The sequence below is a fragment of the Sceloporus occidentalis genome, unplaced genomic scaffold (genome assembly GCF_023333645.1).
Source record: "Sceloporus occidentalis isolate IW3139 unplaced genomic scaffold, rSceOcc1.0.p SCAF_46, whole genome shotgun sequence".
Lineage (NCBI taxonomy): Eukaryota > Metazoa > Chordata > Lepidosauria > Squamata > Phrynosomatidae > Sceloporus > Sceloporus occidentalis.
In genome coordinates this window covers 7,057,028-7,077,716 of record NW_028317026.1, presented here as the reverse complement: position 1 = coordinate 7,077,716, position 20,689 = coordinate 7,057,028, and the positions used below count along the sequence as shown (strand labels likewise).

The 20,689-nt window shown below is 41.4% G+C and overlaps 1 protein-coding gene across 1 annotated transcript in view; it reads right to left on the bottom strand.

The window, feature by feature from the left end:
- LOC149289386 (protocadherin Fat 4-like) overlaps window positions 1-20,437 on the bottom strand; it is a 197,976-nt gene extending 177,539 nt beyond the window's left edge. The window contains exon 1 of the mRNA XM_089490751.1: window positions 19,564-20,437. Coding sequence (XP_089346877.1) covers window positions 19,564-20,437 — 874 coding nt within the window. The remainder of the gene's footprint in view (window positions 1-19,563) is intronic.
- Window positions 20,438-20,689: the final 252 nt, after the last annotated feature.

Sequence of the window (20,689 nt, the reverse complement as noted above, 5' to 3'; positions counted from 1 at the left end):
TTGAAATCAAAGGCTGTGGGTATAATAAAGAGTGTTAAGTACATGTCTATAAAAATAAATTGTTAACAATTGTGTGCAACGTAAAGGGAGTAGAACGCAGTGTACATGCGTTGCTTTGGTTCCTGATTCTGTAGATGCTCAGTATACCTTAAAACATTTGCCTTTATTTAGCAAGGCTGGATCTGACAGATTGAGTGAATGAACTCTTGGCTTTTGTGAGGCAAAACTGGAAACTATAACTTGATGGTCCTTAAGAACTGTAGCTGGGACCTACTGCATGTAGTCATTACTTTATAATTACATTTCAGACTTGACCTATCCTGATTAACCTGAAGCCACCGACAGATCTTCAACTCTTTTTAGCAAAAGCAGGTACCGTAGTTCCCTCCTTAAATCTTAAAAAGTAACATAAAATCAAAAAAGGCTTGGTTCCTGACCAGAAAATGTAATGAATATAACTGCATTTTGATAGTTTCACTGTATATTTAGTCTCTTTTTGTGTAAACTGTCGTATATCAAAATTCCAGTGAGTCAGTTATGCATGGTAAAACATATTAATCAAAAAAGCAGTTTGTGACGGGGCTCATTGCTTTATCTCACCAAATCAAATAATTGCTCAGCCAAAAAATGACATATTTTATGTTGGGACAGGAAATTATATGAGGAAGAAGTGAGAAGAAGCAGGGCCATATTGTTTCTAGGCCTAGGATGGCAGGCCCTGTGAGAGTTGCAACCCCTTTCCTGTTTTTCAGGCACAGATTGTGGTGATTTGCATACCTGAGAACTCTCCACGTTTGACCCGGAAATTGCTGGGGGAGTGCTGCTCCTCCGGTTCTCCGGGTCAAGACCCGAATGCTCTGGGTCGTGGGAGCGGGGTCTTGACACGCCCCGCTCCATGCCCATTTTTTTCTTGAAATGGGGGTGTTTCTCGCTGAAATGGGGGGTTAGCTATAAATAACACACAATTCATCCACATATTAATTAATTTCTTACTTTTTTCCCCCTTCGCCCCTCTTCTCACACTATCTACCCCCTCTCCTCACACTATCTATCCCATCCCCCCTCGTCTCACACTATCTACCCCCTCTCCCCCTCTTCTTACACTATCTACCCCTCTCTCCCCTTCTCACACGATCTACCCCTTTCCCCCTTCTCACACTATCTACCCCCTCTAACCCCCTTCTCATACTATCTACCTCCTCTAACCCCCTTCTCACACTATCTACCCCTTCTCACACTATCTAACCCTCTCAAACTATCTACTCTCTCTCTCCCCCTTCTCAGGCTATCTACCCCCTCTCCCTCCCTTCTCACTATCTACCCTCTCCCTACCCCCTTCTCACCATCTACCCTCTCCCTACCCCCTTCTCACTATCTACCCTCTCCCTACCCCCCTTTGTAGTTCACAGCGCTGAGGCAGGCGGCGGCAGGGAGCAGAAGAGATAGGATGCTGTGTGGTTGCTGAAAACGACCGCTCGGCACCCCTTGGGGCCCCCTTACTGGCAGAGTGCCAGGGCCCGGTCGCAGTCGCGACCCCTGCGACCCTGGTAGTTCCGCCACTGCAGATGACTATGATGTACATATTCATTGATTCCATCAATAATTCTGATACATAATGTGATTCATGTTATTCTGGCAAACGCTGTGATCTCATTTTACGCTGATGATAAAATATAAAGTGGGGTAAAAAAAGAAAATTAGGTCGATCTGCTGTTCAGCTAGGGGTGTTGGTCTGGGTCAGGCCTAAAGCAGCAGCACTTATAAATACTGTACATCACTTAGAAGAAGCTTATAGAAAAAAATCAATGGAGAAAAGGTGTGGGTTGTCAGCTGTGCTGAAAGTAGCAGAGATATAGATAAATGGACCTTGCATTAGGCAGTGGATAAGCTCCTTGTCACCATAGTGAGAGATGTTTCAGTTGAATATCTGAGACAGTAGCTTCATAGTAACCGCCTGAAAAGGGAGTAAGCAGTTGGACACAAGTGATTCAGATGTAGTAGAAAAGGAAGAGATCTAGAGTTAGGACAAGTACATTAAAACAAATAAGCATGGTTTTAACTCACATATGTGCGTAGCAAGAACATATACAAAGTTTATAAAACTCTTGTTTGAAATAAAATAACAATATATAGTTTATTTCTATTAACCATTGTTTCCAATGTACTATTTTGGTTCCTGAGGTTTCTGCATTTGACCACTTTAAAGCTTGTTAAAATTATAGAGGGCAAAACTATAATAATGAAAATGCAGGACTAGGGGATTTTTATTTCATTAATTTTGCTCCATTTAATTCCAATGTAATTTCTATCAAAGAAAAAATTTGGATTTTATTTCTGAACATATAATGGAATTTATGGATTTATAATTATACAGAACAAAGAAACAGAGACGATGGGTAAAAAAGGATTAGATAAGAAACCTGAGTATAAAAATAACTAACACAAAATGAACATAATTATATAATTTGCCTTAGTTCAGTTTTTTTTAGCATTCTATTAAACACATTTCAGTAATTGTAAAGGAAATGGTTGTATATGTCTAGTACTTTTTATGGAAAACATGTAGAGACAAAAGATTTTACTAGAAAGGCATTGGTGTATTCTTGCCTCAGTGAGCCACAGAATTCTATATCTCCCTACCTTGGAATTTTCAGGCTTGGGCTAACTGGAGTACTCCCTCTTTGGGATTTATGGCACGCATGGGTATGGCTTGGGATGTATATAGGTAGGGCTACCCACGTACAAGGGTGTGGATACCCACAAACTCCTTAGATTGTAAGGGGTAGGCGTGCATAGATGCCGCTCCTGCTACCAGGATATTCAGTACCTGAAGGACCAGAGATGTGACACTTCACCCGGAGTCTCCGGGCAAATCCTGGAGTTCTGGTGGTCTACACAGAGGAGACCAATAGAGGACACAAAATACCCCTGCACATGGTAGGTGAATCCTAGGCTAGCGTCCCTCAATAATACACTAGTGTAGTCACGTCAAATTAAAAAGAAAGATGAGGGGACTCAGGGTAGTCAATACCAATGCAAACCCTATTAAAAACAGTAAAGGTAGAAGGACAATACCACCTGAAGGTTAGAAGGTTTCTCTACTCTCTTAATACATTGGCAGAGTTGTACCACTAAATAATAAACACTAAATAAAAAGACATATACTTACTAATGCCGTCATTGTTTGGGTAACCCTTGGAGTGCTTAAGTAACTTTCCTTTACACATTCTTCATGTAGCGCTAACCACAGAAGCACTGGTGGTTAATGCAATAAAAATCACTAACTTGCATGGCTTTTTGCCGGGTTTAGCATCAGCTGTTCCAAACACTGAGCCAACAAGCATGTTCACAGTTCAGAGGCAAGCTTTCGGCTCCATGGGGACCAAAATCAAAACTGTAAAATGTATAATTCCAAAACAAACTGTTCTCTATCTGGAGCAGAGACTAAAAAAAGATTTTCTGGTTATACAATGTAATAAAGCTTTTAAATTGAAAAGTCAATGAACAAAGGAGTTAACCAGTACATTCAGGAAATTTAATCTGTGCTAAAAGTTTAAATGTTCTTCCCACTTCCACTTCACATGTTCACATTAATTAGGTAAGAGCAGCTTAGATATTGTAGGAATCTCTTTATTCTACTTTTCTACAAAATTTTTTTGGAATCAACACACTTAGTACACCTTATTTATCATACACAACACGTTACCCAAAAGCAGCTGATGAGAAAGCCACTTCAGGAACTATGAGTGATAGAGGTGGCACAGCCAGGCTGCTTCAGGGGCAGAGGTGGCACAGGCAGGCTTTTTTAGGGGCAGTGGTGCAACATGCAGGCTGTTTTAGGGGCAGCTGCGTCACGGGGAGGCTGTTTTAGGGGCAGCGGTGGTACAGGCAGGCTGCTTCAGGGCAGAGGTGGCACAGCCAGGCTGCTTCAGGGCAGAGGTGGCACAGCCAGGCTGCTTGAGTGGCAGCAGTGGCACAGCCAGGCTGCTTCCATGGCAGCGGTGGCACAGGCAGGCTGCATCAGGGGCAGCGGTGGCACAGACAGGCTGTTTTAGGGGAAGTAGTGGTACAGGCAGGCGGCTTCAGGGCAGAGGTGGCACAGCCAGGCTGCTTGAGTGGCAGCAGTGGCACAGCCAGGCTGCTTCCATGGCAGCGGTGGCACAGGCAGGCTGTTTTAGGGGAAGTAGTGGTACAGGCAGGCTGCTTCAGGGCAGAGGTGGCACAGCCAGGCTGCTTGAGTGGCAGCAGTGGCACAGACAGGCTGCTTCCATGGCAGCGGTGGCACAGGCAGGCTGCATCAGGGGCAGCTGTGACACAGGCAGGCTGTTTTAGGGGAAGTGGTGGCACAGGCAGAATATTTTAGTGGCAGCAGTGGCACAGACAGGCTATTTTAGGTGCAGTGGTGGCATGGGGAGGCTGTTTTATGGGCAGCAGTGGTATGGGGAGGCTGTTTTAGGGGCAGAGGCCTACCACGTTAAAGCCTGGCTTACCATTTAGTGATAGGCGTTATGCTGCACTACCGTCAAGGTGTGGCTCAGTATATACTAATGGGAGTTATGCTGTACCATATGTGTTCTGTAAATGTTATTTAAACTTATTTAATTTATTTATAAGTTAATGACTTATTATCAGATTTCTAGTCTTTTCCAGTTGACATAAAGTTTACAACTTTGTAAAATAAATATTGTTGCCAACCCTATTTTTTGGTGTGTGGGGGGGGTGCCAAATACTCTGGTAGAAAATGCACATCTACAAGTATGGCAACTTTCCTGCACTTTTAATCTGTGGACACCATTACAGTGTGTTGATCTACAAATTGTAGGATTTTGTAATGCAATAAATCCACTTTGATGCTTTCACTTCTGCTTGTACTAATACACTTAATGAGGTTTTTTTTTATTTGTGTTAAGGTGGGACTTGAACCGGTGTATGGGTCCAGACAAGCCTTGATTTCTTCTAGGATGTGTTTTGGCTGCATTTTTAAACATTGTTTCCTGAAGGGTTAATTAAGCAATATGGAGTGACTTCCTTATTGACATTGCACAATAAGAGAGAGGTTGTAATATTCATTGTGCAGCTATGTATGGCTATGTATCACACCATAGTTGCAACATGCACTGGTTGCCAATAGTAAGAAGAAAAGCTACGTGGCTCCATTAATAGATCAATCCGCAAGAGCAAGTTTCATTATGATGGGAAATTGTAGCTCAAGATGCTCAATTTTGGGTATTTCATATAAGATAGAAGAACTAACTCTTTTGTCACTTGATATAAATGTAATGGTATATATATTTATACACTGTATATATGAGGAGTGAAGGAAATATTGAATCTCGGTTTATAAATTCAGTATAAAAATGCTACATCGCAAATGACTGGAATAGCACCTATTTAGACTATATGGGTCACAGTGTAGGTAAAACCGATATGCGAAGAGTAATGCAATGTGGCAGCTGTATAGCTATAGCCTTGAAGCATTTTGTCCGTATTAACACATGCAACATAACCAAGACAGCATCAACTTACTAAAACCAGTGTCAAAGACATCTCTCACCTATGAATTGATGCAAAGGTACTTTGAAATTTCACAAGATTAAAGAAGACAATGCCACAGCCAAATACTGTTGAGAATATACCTGCTTAATAGTAGTTAGTGATTTTCAAAAATAACTGGTTACAGAAATGTATTAACGATTGCCACATAAAAGAAGAGGAAACAAAACAAATATCAAAACAATCAGTTTTATAATATCAAATAATATATTTAGATTGAATACAACTCTGGTATGTAAAACATTCAGCATTTTTAAAATCCCTGTTTAAATATAACTATATTTATCAGTGTCTGTGTATTCTTTTTTTTTCTCATTTGTTATTCAGGGTTTTTTTTTTTGATGTTCAATGTGAAGTAAAGTTTGATATATGCTGGAGCAAACCTTTAACATCAGCACTCGATATAAGGATTTTGTCAGGTTTGTTTTTTTTAATTAGTAGAATAGTAATGTGTAATGCAAATTTTGCTATTATTTGCAAACATTGCAAAGTATGAATGAGTAATAAATTGTACCATGATACTCGTCAAATAGCTTCACTTAGTGTCTAAGCTATAATCATATTTGTTCTACAAATGCAAAGCCTTGCATTTAAGGATGTTAAATCTTGCACAGTCAACTAATTTCTCATAATGACAGAATATGTAAACATTATATTGCGTCACTGAAATGGTATAAGGTAAACACATTTAAAACAGTTTTTTCCAATATATAATTGTAAGTGATTCCAATTTTACCCAATTGGAAGTTTTTTTTCTGTACAGAAGCATTTTCTGTTGCACTATACAAAAAGAAAAACACATCTTCTAAAACACTATGTAAGTTATATAAACACTGCAAAATCAAGACATGAAAAGACATTCTTACAATTAATTTGCAAGTCATTTTCAGTAGCTATGTGGCAATTATTGGATTTAGGCGTTTTAGCAACACCTAAGTAGATTGTTAATAGGTGTTTAAAATCAAGCACATAGGCAGCCTTCCCATAGATAAACATTGGCAGTAGAATAGAGTGTACCGAAGAGCTCAATGACTTTAAATGTGGCACTGTCATAGGATGCCACCTTTGCCACCAGATAGTTCGTGAAAGTTCTGTCCCAGTCCTCTGTAAATGCTATTAGCGTGAAGTGCAAGCATCTAGGAGTAACAACAGCTTAGCCATGAAGCTGTAGACCATGTACGCTTACACAGACCGTGGCTGCTAAGTGCTGAAGTGCGTAGCAGCTAAAAGACACCTATCCTCTGTAACATCACTTACTAAAGAGTTCCAAAATGCTTCTGGAAGCAACATCAACATAAGCACTGTGCATCGGTAGCTACTTGAAATGGGTTTCCTTGGGTCACTATGCGCAATGACAAGCGTAGGCTGGATTGCTGTAAAGCACACTGCCACTAGACTCCATATTAATGCCCTTGGTTTTATAATGGGATGTCCAACAAGCTCATATAGGTGTGATGGTGAGGTATCCATTATTTTCGGTCATATAGTGTATATAATATGCTTGTCACCATTGGAAATGTCAGTCACTCTGGACCAAAAGTAAGGACCAAAAAGAGTGCACATGATCCAGTCTGATTGGACCCTAACCAATCAGTATTGCTTTTCCAACATGTGACAAGTTTGCCTGCCTTCCTGTCTTGTTGTGCCCTCCTGCACCCCAGCGCACTCTGTCCTCTGCCTCTCTCCTCCTTTCACCCTGTCTTCTTAGTGGGTGGGGCTTAATTGGAGTGCTGGGAGAGATAGAGAGAACGATAGAGAGAAGAACGAAAGAGAGAAGACAAAAGTGCACAAAATACGCTAGTATTCAAATATCTAGTTGCTAGAATTGATGAACAGTATACTGTACTATATAGTATGTGTGTGATTACATTTGGAAAAAAAGAAAAATAGAATTGCAGCCAGAAAAGCTGTATTGTTTGTGAACCTTTTGTCATTAACATTTGTTGTTTGGAGGAAACATTGTCAATGAAATTGCTGATTGTAACTGGACTATACACTTCTCTTTGTGCTGACACACCAGTGCAAAAAAAAGTACCTCGCCGTAATATAATTAGGGAGAGAGCTGGAACTTTTTTTAACTATTCTAATTGGCTGACAAGACTCAAAGTCTAAAACCTGCATATCAGCACAATGTCTAAGCTAATAGCCAGCATGAAAGCAGTGAATGAACTAAAGCATGTTAAATGAAACTAGGTTCGACTCTATAAAAATATCTGCTTGACGCAAAGTGGCTCTGCTGGATTGAAATTTAGGGTTATTTTCCTATGCTGCTATTCCATTTAAAAAGGATTAACAGTGTGACATGCAGAGCATGCACCACAAGAACACTGATATACTATCCACCGATAGCTGCAACATAGAAAATGCATCGATGATGTGCCGCCTGGGGCGAATTTTAAAATGCCGCCCCCCCCTTATCTACCCTTCCTCTCCCTGCCGCCCCCCTCGTACTTACCTTTCAGCAGTCCTGCGGCGAGTCTCCCTGTTTGGTCTCGGTGCTGGCTTGTAATGCTGAGCGCCGGAAATCTTCCGGCACTCAGCATTACAAGCCGGCACCGAGACCGAACAGGAAGACTCGCCACAGAGGAGAGAGGGGCGCCGAGCGGGTACTGACAGCTTGGTAAGCGAAAACCACTCGGCGCCCCTTTCTCTCTCTTTCGCTTTAAAAAAAAAAAAAACGGCTTGGGGCGGCGAAGTGCCGCCCCTTCAAAAGTGCCGCCTGGAGCGGTTGCCCCACTCGGCTCCATTGTCGGGCCGGCCCTGTCAATATGCTCATAGGATTGAATTGAGCATAGTATTTTAATAAAAAATATTGTTGGGAATATTTTTCCATTTATATGCAGGCTTATTTGTTCTCAGTTTCATAGCTCTGTCCGTTTGTTAGCAGAACATGTTCACAGTCCAAGAGCCAAGGGTCATTTCTGAAGCTGGCAAAACAGTGAAGTTTTTAAATTAACAAAAAAATGTTTTGGTCTGAGGCCGTTTAACTGGCTGTTCTTACTTTAATGTGATATAACATCTTTAACATATCTCCATTGTTCATAAAGGGCTGCTGAATCTGCCAGCCCTCATTACGTTTACGTTTACATAACCAACGCTTTTTAAAGCTATGCCATAGAAGAAATAATAATAAGAAATATTACTTTTACCTATTTTAACTGTTCCCTATAGGATGATTCATCACCATACCCGGGAACTTTCCAGGACTGGACCCAGGGTTCTCCTGCAGCCTATAGGAGACAATGCATGTGTTAACTGGATATTGGAGTCAATATTGGTGTTAGAAAATTGAGTTTCCACTGAAATAAACAAAGAAACCTATGCATGTGGGGTATTACTGTAATATTGAGATGCAGTTGAATTCATTTAGGTGGTTTACTCAGCAGTTACACATAATCTGTGCTATACAGACTGCAAATGCTTTTTAAAAATGTAATGAGTTTTATGTAATATCATCTTCAAAGTTCCCAACCCAGTCCAGCTTCCATGGAGTGCATTACATATGATGTCATTTCCCAGGGCTCTACAATGAGGATAGTGGAGCTTTGCTGTGGGCCAAGCCAAGGGCAGTGCCCAAAGTAAATTTGTCCCTGGCCATATTCTGTTATTAATGCTCTGTAGTCTTGATACATCTTTGTCATGTAATTAGTTAATACTGTAAGTCTCGCGTAAAAACACTATTTTTAACACAATTAAACCTTTCTTTTAAGGCTTTATAGAAAGAATAAAAGGTGTTTTCAATCTTAAAAAATCGACATTATATTAAAGACAGATATTTAAAAAAAAAAAAAAAGATATTTCTGTTTCTATTTTATAATAGAAATGTTTTAATTTGTCTAAAAGATCTAGAAAAGAAATATAAGTTTTCAACATGCTCATAAAATTTGTGTGTCCGTTTCACAAACATATTCGTAATTTTAGAAGCTTTATTAAATGAAAGAAGAATCATCTGGTAGGCTTCTACACTTTCAATAAACAGTTGTTCACCTGCTGTCTGTGCAGATGCGAAGTTGCACTATATATTTCTGATATCATGTTTGCGTGGGCACTTCCAGTGGAAGCTCATATGGAGTAGGCAACTGCCAACAGATGCTATTTACATGTGCCATCTGTGAACATATTTTTATTTTCTAGCCTAACACATTTTAATCATTTTAGGAAATTATTGCATTATGAATATTTTTCTTTCTATCCAGATCAAGCTATATTTATATCTCTCTTTTAAAATATGTATTTCTATCCATCCATCTATCTACCATCTGTCTTAATCTGGTGCAAACGACTGTAGATGGAAATTAGCACATTTAATGTGCCACAGTCATAAACTTGTATAAAAATAAGAAATAGCAAGCCTTCGTGTTTAAAGGCTGGAGATGTATCATATTGAAGAATTGGTTTCCAATTGGCTATAAAACGTACCGTTTTTTTTTAAGTTAGCTCCAGTTATTTCTTAATGTCGTCACAATTTACTATACTGTGAAAAGCTCTGAGAACTGGCATGGCGCTTTGATGTATTAATAATTTATAGATTATAAATATTTAATAATGAGAATCTCCTCCAACAACCAGTGTGTCTGATGCACAGTGTACACATATTTTGCATCTCTTTTTACAGGGAAAGAGATATATGTTCCACAATTATGTATGGCCAAATGACATATGTGTGGCTGGTAGCTGGATACATGCTGCTGTACGTTATGTTGTTAACTTGGCCACAGGGCCATACTGAGGATAATGAACCAGCCCTTGCACATTAAGGCTGGTGGCCACAAAAGTACCTAACTTTGGCCGATGGCTGGATATGAGAGGCTGCACGTTAAATTTTTATGCTGTTTCTTCTACGAGATTGTAATAAAAGTATTTGGAAATTAAAATGTGAACATACTGTAAAATGCATGTCTTATACTTATTTACTTATTTACTTACATAATCCGCTAACTGTCCACACCTCTGTACGGAACCTCTAACAATCATATCCCTTACATAGCAGGGCATTTTTCTTTCTCAAAAGAGCTGCACAATCGCTCTGTGAAAGCAATTAGGCAGTAACATAGTAACATAGTTCATAAGGTTGAAAAATGACCAAAGTCCATCAAGTTCAACCTATATACATATTGTGTCCCTACTGTGTTGATCCAGAGGAAGGCAAAAAACCCTTATGAAGCAGATGCCAATTGCCCCATACCAGGGGGAAAATTCCTTCCCGACTCCAAATATGGCAATCAGAATAAATCCCTGGATCAACGTTCTGTCCCTATTAATCTAATATCCATAACTTGTAATATTATTGCTTTCAAGAAACACGTCCAGGCTCCTTTTGAACTCTTTTATTGAGTTTACCATCACCACTTCCTCTGGCAGAGAGTTCCATAATCTCACCGCTCTTACTGTAAAGAACCCCTGTCTGTGCTGGTGTAGAAACCTTCTTTCCTCCAGCCGTAGAGGATGTCCCCTTGTTATAGATACAGTCCTGGGTATAAATAGGTCCTGGGAGTGATCTCTGTACTGTCCCCTTATATATTTATACATAGTTATTAAGTCCCCCCTAAGCCGTCTTTTTTCCAAACTAAATAACCCCAATTCTGATAATCTTTCTGGGTACTGTAGTCCTCCCATTCCCCTTATTACTCTGGTTGCCCGTCTTTGAACCCTCTCCAGCTCCACTATATCTTTCTTGTACACTGGTGCCCAGTACTGTACACAGTATTCCATGTGTGGTCTGACTAGTGACTTGTACAGGGGTAGAATTATTTCCTTGTCGTGGGCATCTATGCCCCTTTTGATGCACCCCATGATTTTATTTGCCTTAGCAGCAGCTGCCTGACACTGGTCGCTACAGGTAAATTTACTGTTAACTAAAACTCCTAAGTCCTTTTCCATGTCAGTCGTCCCCAGTGTTTTCCCATTTAATACATATTCCCAGCCTGGATTTTTCTTCCCCATGTGCATAACCTTACATTTATCTGTGTTGAACCTCATCTGCCACATCCCAGCCCAAGCCTCCAACCTATGCAGATCCATTTGTAATCGTGCGCTGTCCTCTATTGTGTTAACCACGTTACAGAGCTTAGTATCGTCTGCAAAGATTGATACTTTACTATGCAATCCCTCTACAAGGTCATTAATAAATATATTAAAAAGAATAGGACCCAAAACTGACCCCTGTGGTACCCCACTAGCAACAGTCACCCACTCAGAGTATGTACCATTAATAACCACCCTCTGTTTCCTATCACTGAGCCAGTTACTTACCCACATACACACATTCTCCCCCAGCCCAAGCATTCTCATTTTATGTACGAGCCTTTTATGTGGCACCATATCAAATGCTTTGGAAAAATCAAGATATACGACATCCAGCGATTCACCCCGATCCAGTCTTGAGCTCACCTCCTCATAAAAGCTGATCAGGTTAGTTTGACAGGACCGATCCCTTGTAAACCCATGCTGATATGGAGTCATACACTTATTTTCATTGAGATACTCCAAAATAGCATCTCTTAGGAAACCCTCAAACAGTTTACACACAACAGAAGTTAAACTAACAGGCCTATAATTCCCCGGGTCACTTTTTGTCCCCTTTTTGAATATTGGCACAACATTTGCTATGCGCCAGTCCTGGGGAACAGACCCTGTCACTATAGAGTCCTTGAATATTAGAAATAGGGGTCTGTCTATTACATTACTTAACTCCCTTAGAACGCGGGGGTGAATGCCATCTGGACCTGGTGATTTGTCTATTTTGATTTTTTTTAGGCGGCACTGCACTTCTTCCTGCGTTAGACAGGCGACATGTACTGGGGCATTTATCTCATCCTGCTGTATATTACCTGGCATTTCATTTTCCTCTGTGAATACAGCAGAGAAGAATATATTTAATAGATTAGCTTTTTCCTGATCCCCGTCTATAACTTCTCCCTCATTACTTTTTAAGGGGCCAACGCTTTCATTGTTAACCTTTTTACTATTTATATAGTTAAAGAACATTTTGGGGTTTGTTTTACTCTCTTTGGCAATGAGTCTTTCTGTCTCCAATTTTGCTGCTTTTATCTGATTTTTACATATTTTATTTTTTTCCCGATAGCTTTTTAGTGCTTCCTCACTGCCTTCCTGTTTTAGTAGCTTAAATGCCTTTTTTTTGCCATTTATTGCCCCCTTTACATTTTTATTTATCCACATTGGTTTTCTCTTGTTCCTGACTCTTTTATTCCCATACGGTATGTACCTTTCACAGTGAGAATTTAAGATATTCTTAAAAATCTCCCATTGAGCGTCTGTACTCTTGTTTTTGAGGACATTTTCCCAATTTACAGTGTTAAGGGCTTCTCTTAGTTGATCAAACTTTGCCCTCCTAAAGTGCATAGTTCTTGTGGCTCCTCTAAGAGTTCCCTTATTGAAGGACAAGTTATAATGCATCATATTGTGATCACTATTTCCTAGATGTCCCCTGACCTGCACATTAGTTACTCTGTCAGGTCTGTTGGTTAATATTAAGTCCAGTAGGGCGCCCCCTCTAGTCGGGTCCTGTACCATTTGGGACAGATAATTATCCTTACTTATAGTCAGAAACCGGTTTCCTTTATGAGATTCACAGGTCTCGGTTTCCCAGTTTATGTCGGGATAGTTAAAGTCCCCCATAATAACCACCTCATTGTGATTAGCTGCCTTGTTTATTTGCTTTAATAATTGATCTTCTGCTGCTTCCATTATATTTGGTGGCTTATAGCAAACCCCGATCAGTATTTTATTATTTTTCTTTCCATATATTTCTACCCATAATGACTCCACATTATCATTTCCCTCACATATATTCTCCCGCAGTGTGGCCTTTAGGCTGGACTTTACATAAAGGCAAACTCCTCCCCCTTTTCGTTTTTTCCGATCCTTCCTGAATAGACTATACCCCTGTATGTTAACCGCCCAGTCATAGCTATCATCCAACCATGTCTCTGTTATACCCACTATGTCATAATTTTCTTCAGACATTATTAACTCCAGTTCGTCAGTTTTATTGGTCAGACTTCTGGCATTAGTAAGCATACAATTTAGAGGTGTATGGTTTTTTTCCCTATGAAGCCTATCCCTATTAACTATTATAACCCCTCCCTCTGCTCCACCCCCAGGTACATTTATAAGCCCCAGCTCTCTATCTACACTATCTTCCCCTTCTATATTGTAGTTTCCCTCCCCCCCTTTCCCTAGTTTAAACACTCCTCCACCCTTCTGACCATCTTCTCCCCAAGCACAGCTGCACCCTCCCCATTGAGGTGCAGCCCGTCCCTACCGTAGAGCCTGTATCCGACAGAGAAGTCGGCCCAGTTCTCCATGAACCCAAACCCCTCCTTCCTACACCAGCTTCTGAGCCACTTGTTTAGCTCCCTAATCTCCCGCTGCCTCTCTGGTGTGGCACGTGGTACAGGTAATATTTCAGAAAATACTACCTTGGAGGTCCTTGCCTTAAGCTTGCTACCTAAGTCCCTGAAATCATTTTTAAGGACACTCCGCCTCCCTCTCACTTTGTCATTGGTGCCAATGTGCACCATGACTGCTGGGTCTTCTCCAGCCCCTCCCAGTAATCTGTCAACCCGATCCGCGATGTGCCGAACTCGAGCGCCAGGCAGACAACACACTGTTCGGCGATCCCGGTCTTTGTGACAGATCGCCCTGTCTGTCCCCCTAATAATTGAGTCCCCCACTACCAGCACCTGTCTGGCCTGCCCTGCGCTCCTCCTTCCCTCCTTACTGGAGCAGACACCCCTCTGGTGGTCAGAGGCAGTGACTTGCTGCAGTACTGCTAACTCTGAACTAACATCCCCCTCATCTGCCAACCGGGCAAACTTGTTGGGGTGTGCTAGATCAGGACTAGCCTCCCTGGCGCTTTTCCCCCTACCCCGCCTTCTAACTGTAACCCAGCTAGCTGCCTGACTGTCCTGTACCTCCATCCCACTATCCTCCCCCACCTCTACCTGCGAGAGAGCTTGCTCAGTGAGCAGCAGACTCCTCTCCAAGTTGTCAATAGATCTCAGTGTTGCCAGTTGCTCCTCTAGACTCAGGATTTGTGCTTCCAAATGAGCAACCCGCACACATCTCGCACAGCAATATGCACCCTCGAAGCGCTGCTCAAGGATTGCATACATTGAGCAAGATGTACACCTGACCGCATTGTCAAACATGGAGGACATCTTGGCAATGGGGATAGCTCCAATAACTGGCAAAAACAGACAGTAAGGCGCAAAATATATATAAATATATTATATGCAATCACAAGGATTTATACTTTACCCTCCTTCTTGCTTTTTAACTCCTTTTTGCTTGTAACTCCTCACTTAGAGATGTCACTTAGGAGATTCGCCCCAGCTCAGGATTCGCTTGTGTGTCCAAGCTAAATGCAACTGCAAAAGCCAAGCAGAACTCACAGAGAAGCCTGTAATCAAAACTGGCAATTGCGTTCCAGCTGCCATTGGCAGCTTCAAGAACTGGTTTAACCCCTTAATGACAAAGCAAAATGCATTGTTTTCAATGGTTTTAGGGACCGCCCATTGTCCTTAAGGGGTATCTTCACCCCTAACTCTCCCCTGCTGCACAATTGCTCCAAAAGAGGGATCGTGCAGCAATCATGAACACTGTGATGAAGTGAGCGGTTATGTGACATATATGTCACAACAATTTTGATTGCAGGTGGAAAGTTAGTAGAAACTATTTTATTTGTAAATGTTCCTTCAAGACAGAAAGTGCTTCTTTCAAATATGTTTTGGAGACAGGTAAAACATTTATGGTAAAGAGCTGATTTCCATATATGAAACTCCCTGTTTTATATGCCATTAACTCAATTACATAAACCACTGATTCGTGAAATATTGTGTTTCTGTGCATGCGTCCCATAGCCAAGTGACATGTTCAGCCATCACAAGCTTGTTCTTCCCCACACTCAACAAATAGCATGTAGAGTGCTTTCAGGGATTAGACAAAATGAGATACCAGATGTTTTCTTGCCTGTAATCCATAAAATATTAAAGAATGTGTTTACAGTGAGCAGAAATTCTGACAAGATATTGATTCATTTCATGGTTCATTATGAAAGGAATATATTTAGTAAAGGGCAGATATAATGCATTTTATCCAGCTTAAAAATTAGCTAAATCAATTTAAGATTTATGTAAAAAAAAAAAATGTATTACCTCAATTTTTCAAGAAATGTGCAAGACATCACTGTTGGCCAATTTATATCTAATTTCATATTCTCATTTGATTCACATTTCTCAGAATGCATGTTAATACGCATATATTGCTATGCCTTGACCAACTCGTGTAGCCATAGAAGTGAACTAAATATGGGGGCTTTGAATAAAATGGAGTAAAATGTAGAGACTACACAATGTTCTGTGGGTTTTATGGATCATTGAAATGTTGCATGGGAAAACATTGAAGCAGAAATTCACAGCGACTAGATTGTAAACTCGCAAAAACAGGGGCCTCCTTTTGTGCCTTTTTTGTTACTGTGTGTGATTTTACATTATTCCAGCAGGGACTTTTATGAAATTGCATTCTAAATACATAAAACATAGTTGGTGTTTCTGTGGGAATTCTTGCCCATTCATCTAGTAGAGCATTTGTGCGGGCCGGTAAAGTTCTTCCACACCAAACTCCTACCATGTCCTACCTTGCTTTGTGCACTGGGGTACAGTCATGCTGGAATCATGCCATCAACCCTATTGGGTTTAAACGCCGCCACTCGTGTGGAAATAAAACTACACTGATTTATTCACATTGCTGAACCCTAACCTCAATCCCATCAGACACCACTGGAATGAACTTGAATGGAGTGCTGTACAATGGGTAAACAGGTCATAACAAGCAGCATATAACCATTTGACATACAGAAGAGGTATTACACAAGAGATAAAAGTGCCACTGTTAGAGATGGACCAGCCACACTAGTATAAGTATTGTCCGAAGGCAGGAGAGGGGCTAGGGAAGGAAGGTTAACAGGCTTCCTTAAAGAAGTGGGTCTTGAGGAATTCTTTGAAGGCAGTGGAAATATGGATAGGCCAGGGAGGACATTCCAGAGGATAGGGACAGCTATTGGGAAATCTTGCAAGCATGCATGAGAACTAGAAGTCAGAGTACAGAACAGATAAAGATCATCAGATGAAAGGAGAGGCCAGGTAGGAATGTATTTGGAGAAGAGAAGATGTAAGTAGTAGACTGACAGAGGGTAGAGGTGTTGGTAAAGAGATGGGTGAGGAAGATAAGGCAGCAGTGTTCGTTGTGGATTGTAGAGGAGCAAGATGAGTATGAGGGAGACCAGATAAAACAGGGTTACAATACAAGACAAGAGATAATGAGGGGATGAACTAGGGCCTTAGTGGCATCTTGTGTTATGAAGGGATGAATGGAGGCAATGATTTTAAGATGGACATAGCAGTTTTTTAGAGAGACTAGATATATAGGGTGAATGAGAGGTCAAGGGTGACACCAAGGCAGCAAGGATACAAACACCAGACAAGCCAGACAGCTTGTTTTTTCCCTCAGAAATCTCATGGTGCTGCCACAACCACAAGGGATTCTGGGCAGGCGCATGCAAACAAGAGGTGCAAGCATCCAATTAAAGACAGAGGCAGGACAGTTAGTTACATGATCTAAGAGAAAGAGAGGGAGAACTGAGGAATGTATGGTAGAGCTGGGTGTCATCTACATTAAGGTGGTATTGAAAGCCAAGGTTGAGATTAGTGAGAACAGCAGGGGCCCTAGAACTGAGCCTTGGGGTACGCCAACTCAGAGGGGAAGGGGGGGAGTGTTACTAGAGAGGGAGACGCTGAACGTATGATCAGAAATGTAGCATATGGACAAATGCGGCGGAAGTGCCGGCAGCAGCGGAGGTCATCTGTCACGTCATGCTGATGCTCAGTCATAGAAGCCCCGCCTGAACATTGCGCAGACATCTATCGGCTGCACCCACTAGATACCAGGGAGTCTGAAGTAGGAGGAACGAGTCTGGGAAGCATTGGTAAGTCGGGGGGGCAGAGTGGCATATAGGGGGTTAAAAGGCATTTCTGGGGGGCAGAGTGGCATAATGGGGGTTAAAAGGCATATCATGGAGGCAGAGTGGCATATAGGCAGGTATAAGGCATATCTGGGGGGCAGAGTGGCATATAGGGGGTTAAAAGGCATTTCCGGGGGGCAGAGTGGCATAATGGAGGCAGAGTGGCAAATAGGCAGGTATAAGGCATATCGGGGGGCAGAGTAGCAAGCCGTGGGCCAGATGTTCAAAACTGGGGAGCAGGTTGGCAAATAAAAGGAAATAAAAACAAAAAAAAACAATTTTTCTCAATCATAGTTTTTATTAAATATGAAAAATAGTTTACACGTGAATTAATATTTAATAGTAAAACATTTTTCCTATAGGGTAGTCTAATATTCAGGCTTTTTCTTTTGTTCCTAAATGAATATTCAAATGTTGGGGGGGGTTGTCTTATAATTGGGCAAATACAGTATATCGTTATGATTTTCACCCATGCTTGTCATGAAGTCTCTAAAACATGTATTAAATGATTGTTATCTACAGTATTATATTATAAGTTAGATCTTGTCACAATAAAGATCCAGGCATTCTAAATTTTATTGGCATTAAATGCATCAATAGAGGGAAGTTGAGGGTGAAATTCCCATAAATAATTTTTAAAAAAGAGACTCATATTGGATATATACCCTTCCACCAAGGGGTCTTGACAAAGGTTTTAACTTCACTGTCTCCGTAGGACAATCCGACATTCATGAACTATACCGGTCTATGAAAAGAAATACATTTGTTCGGTTTTAACCATGCTCTGTGGGACATGTTGCCTGGTGAAGTTGGGGGGGGTCCGTGGTAATTTACACACCCGGGCCTTGTAGTTACGCCCATGACTATGCTGAAGTATAACATTTGTATTTAGATTGGTACATCTTACTCTGAATAATATACTAAATATGATACAAAAAACTGTTATAACCAAAGTAGTTTTGCTTCTACACAAAGACTATAACTAACCATAATAGTAAACAAGTCAAAAAAATTAAGAGCCATTGCAGAAATCTAAAATGTACGTACATAGAGGTAACATTGGCACCATAGTTTTCTACATACTAACTGCATAATTACAAAGGTTCTTCATAGTTAAGATTTTTGCTCGTTAAAATTAGTTATCTGTGAAGGTAACTCGGTGTTAGGACATTTCTAGCATCATTACATTACAAATTTCCCATATGCACTATATGTAGAAAAGTATTGGGACACCTGACTATTATGCCATCAGGGACTTGCATGACATTGCATTCTACATACTGTGACAGAAAGGCCGGTACAGTAGTGGATGGGCGGTATATACGCCCTACTCTGGCTAATTTTGTGTGTCCTTATGTGTAAAATTAAAGTCCCAGGGAAAGATGTTGTTTGACTACAAACTGCATTACTGGCAGTTTGCAAAACATGGTAAGGGTCCCTGGGGCGGAGCATCTGGAAGAGCAGGGTGGGCCAATGCTCCAACAGCACTAATTGCTGTATTGATCCAATCCAGAGTCTGCATTCTGGACAGGAGCTCCACAGGTGTGGACTAAGTAGCAGCTCACCTGTGGTTGATTAATTAGCAGGCAGAGGGTAAAAGGAACTGAGCCTGATTCAGAAAAAAAGGCCATTGTTATTCCAGCTGGGAGAGCTAAGGAACTGAGGAGTGGTTTCTCTCTGAAAAGCCATTTTGATGGAAACTTGTGACTTGTTGGAAGGTGAATGTTTGGAGCTGTTTTGTACTAAGTCAGTGCTCAAGCAAAGACTGTTATCCGGTGCTGCTTATAACTGCTGCTGTTTCTTCCTGTAAAATAAACATTGAAACTGAGCTGGATGTATCCTGGGCTTCATTTACCCTAGAAGACTGTGGTAACAACCAAGATCCTTGAAAAAATCCCAAGGAAAAGGGAGGCCTGTCGCATATACCTGCCGTTCTTCAGTACCCCTTAAATCATGAACAGTCTTACCAGCTTTCCCAGGATCTTGGATCTTCTGATTGCGAGATTGCTCAGTTGAAACAGGACGTGCAAGTTCTCCTGCAGTTACATACCTCTCCACTAAAGCAATTAATTGGTCTGCTGTCTGAGGGTCACTTTGACTAACCCATCTACGCAGAGTGGGAGGCAAGCCCCGCAAAAAACGGTCCATTACTAAGAGTTCCACAATGTGACTAGCTGAGTTGACCTCCGGCTGTAACCACTTCCTGGCCAGATGTATTAGGTCAAACATTTGGGATCTTGCAGCTTTGTCAGAGGAATATGACCATGAATGGAACCTTTGTGCACGTACTGCTGAGGTTACTCCAAGCCTTGCCAGGATTTCATCCTTCAACTTGCTGTAGTCACTGGCCTGTACTGGCTCCAAGTCATAGTAGGCCTTCTGGGGTTCTCCACTCAGGAACGGTGCCAGTATACTTGCCCACTCAGCTGCCGGCCATCCTTCTCTCGCTGCTGTGCGTTCAAAAGCCAGAAGATATGCCTCAGTGTCATCTACTGCAGTCATCTTTTGAAGATAGTGACTTGCCCGAATCACCTTGGGTCCTTGATAGGTCCCTTCAGAGTCCCAGTTCAGCTTTTCAGACAAAGCGTGAATCTCCTGCTGTAGCGCATGGGTAGCGGTTTGCTGTTCCTCACGGGTCACTCTGAATGCCTCAGCTTGTGTCATAACAATATGCTGTACCAAGGTATCAGTGCTTTCCTTCTGTGCTTTGGCCATTATCATAGCATTCTCTGCTTGAGCCAGCACCAGCTGCTGTAGGGCTGCACTATTTTCTGCAGCTCTCCTATTAGCTTCCTGCTGTGCAGAAGTAGACTGGATCAGTGCTTTAATAACTTCCTCCATGGTGAGCTGTAAATGGCTTCTACCCACAGACTTACGTGGATGCCTGCAATCTCCACCATATGCGACAGGCCTCCCTTTTCCTTGGGATTTTTTCAAGGATCTTGGTTGTTACCACAGTCTTCTAGGGTAAATGAAGCCCAGGATACATCCAGCTCAGTTTCAATGTTTATTTTACAGGAAGAAACAGCAGCAGTTATAAGCAGCACCGGATAACAGTCTTTGCTTGAGCACTGACTTAGTACAAAACAGCTC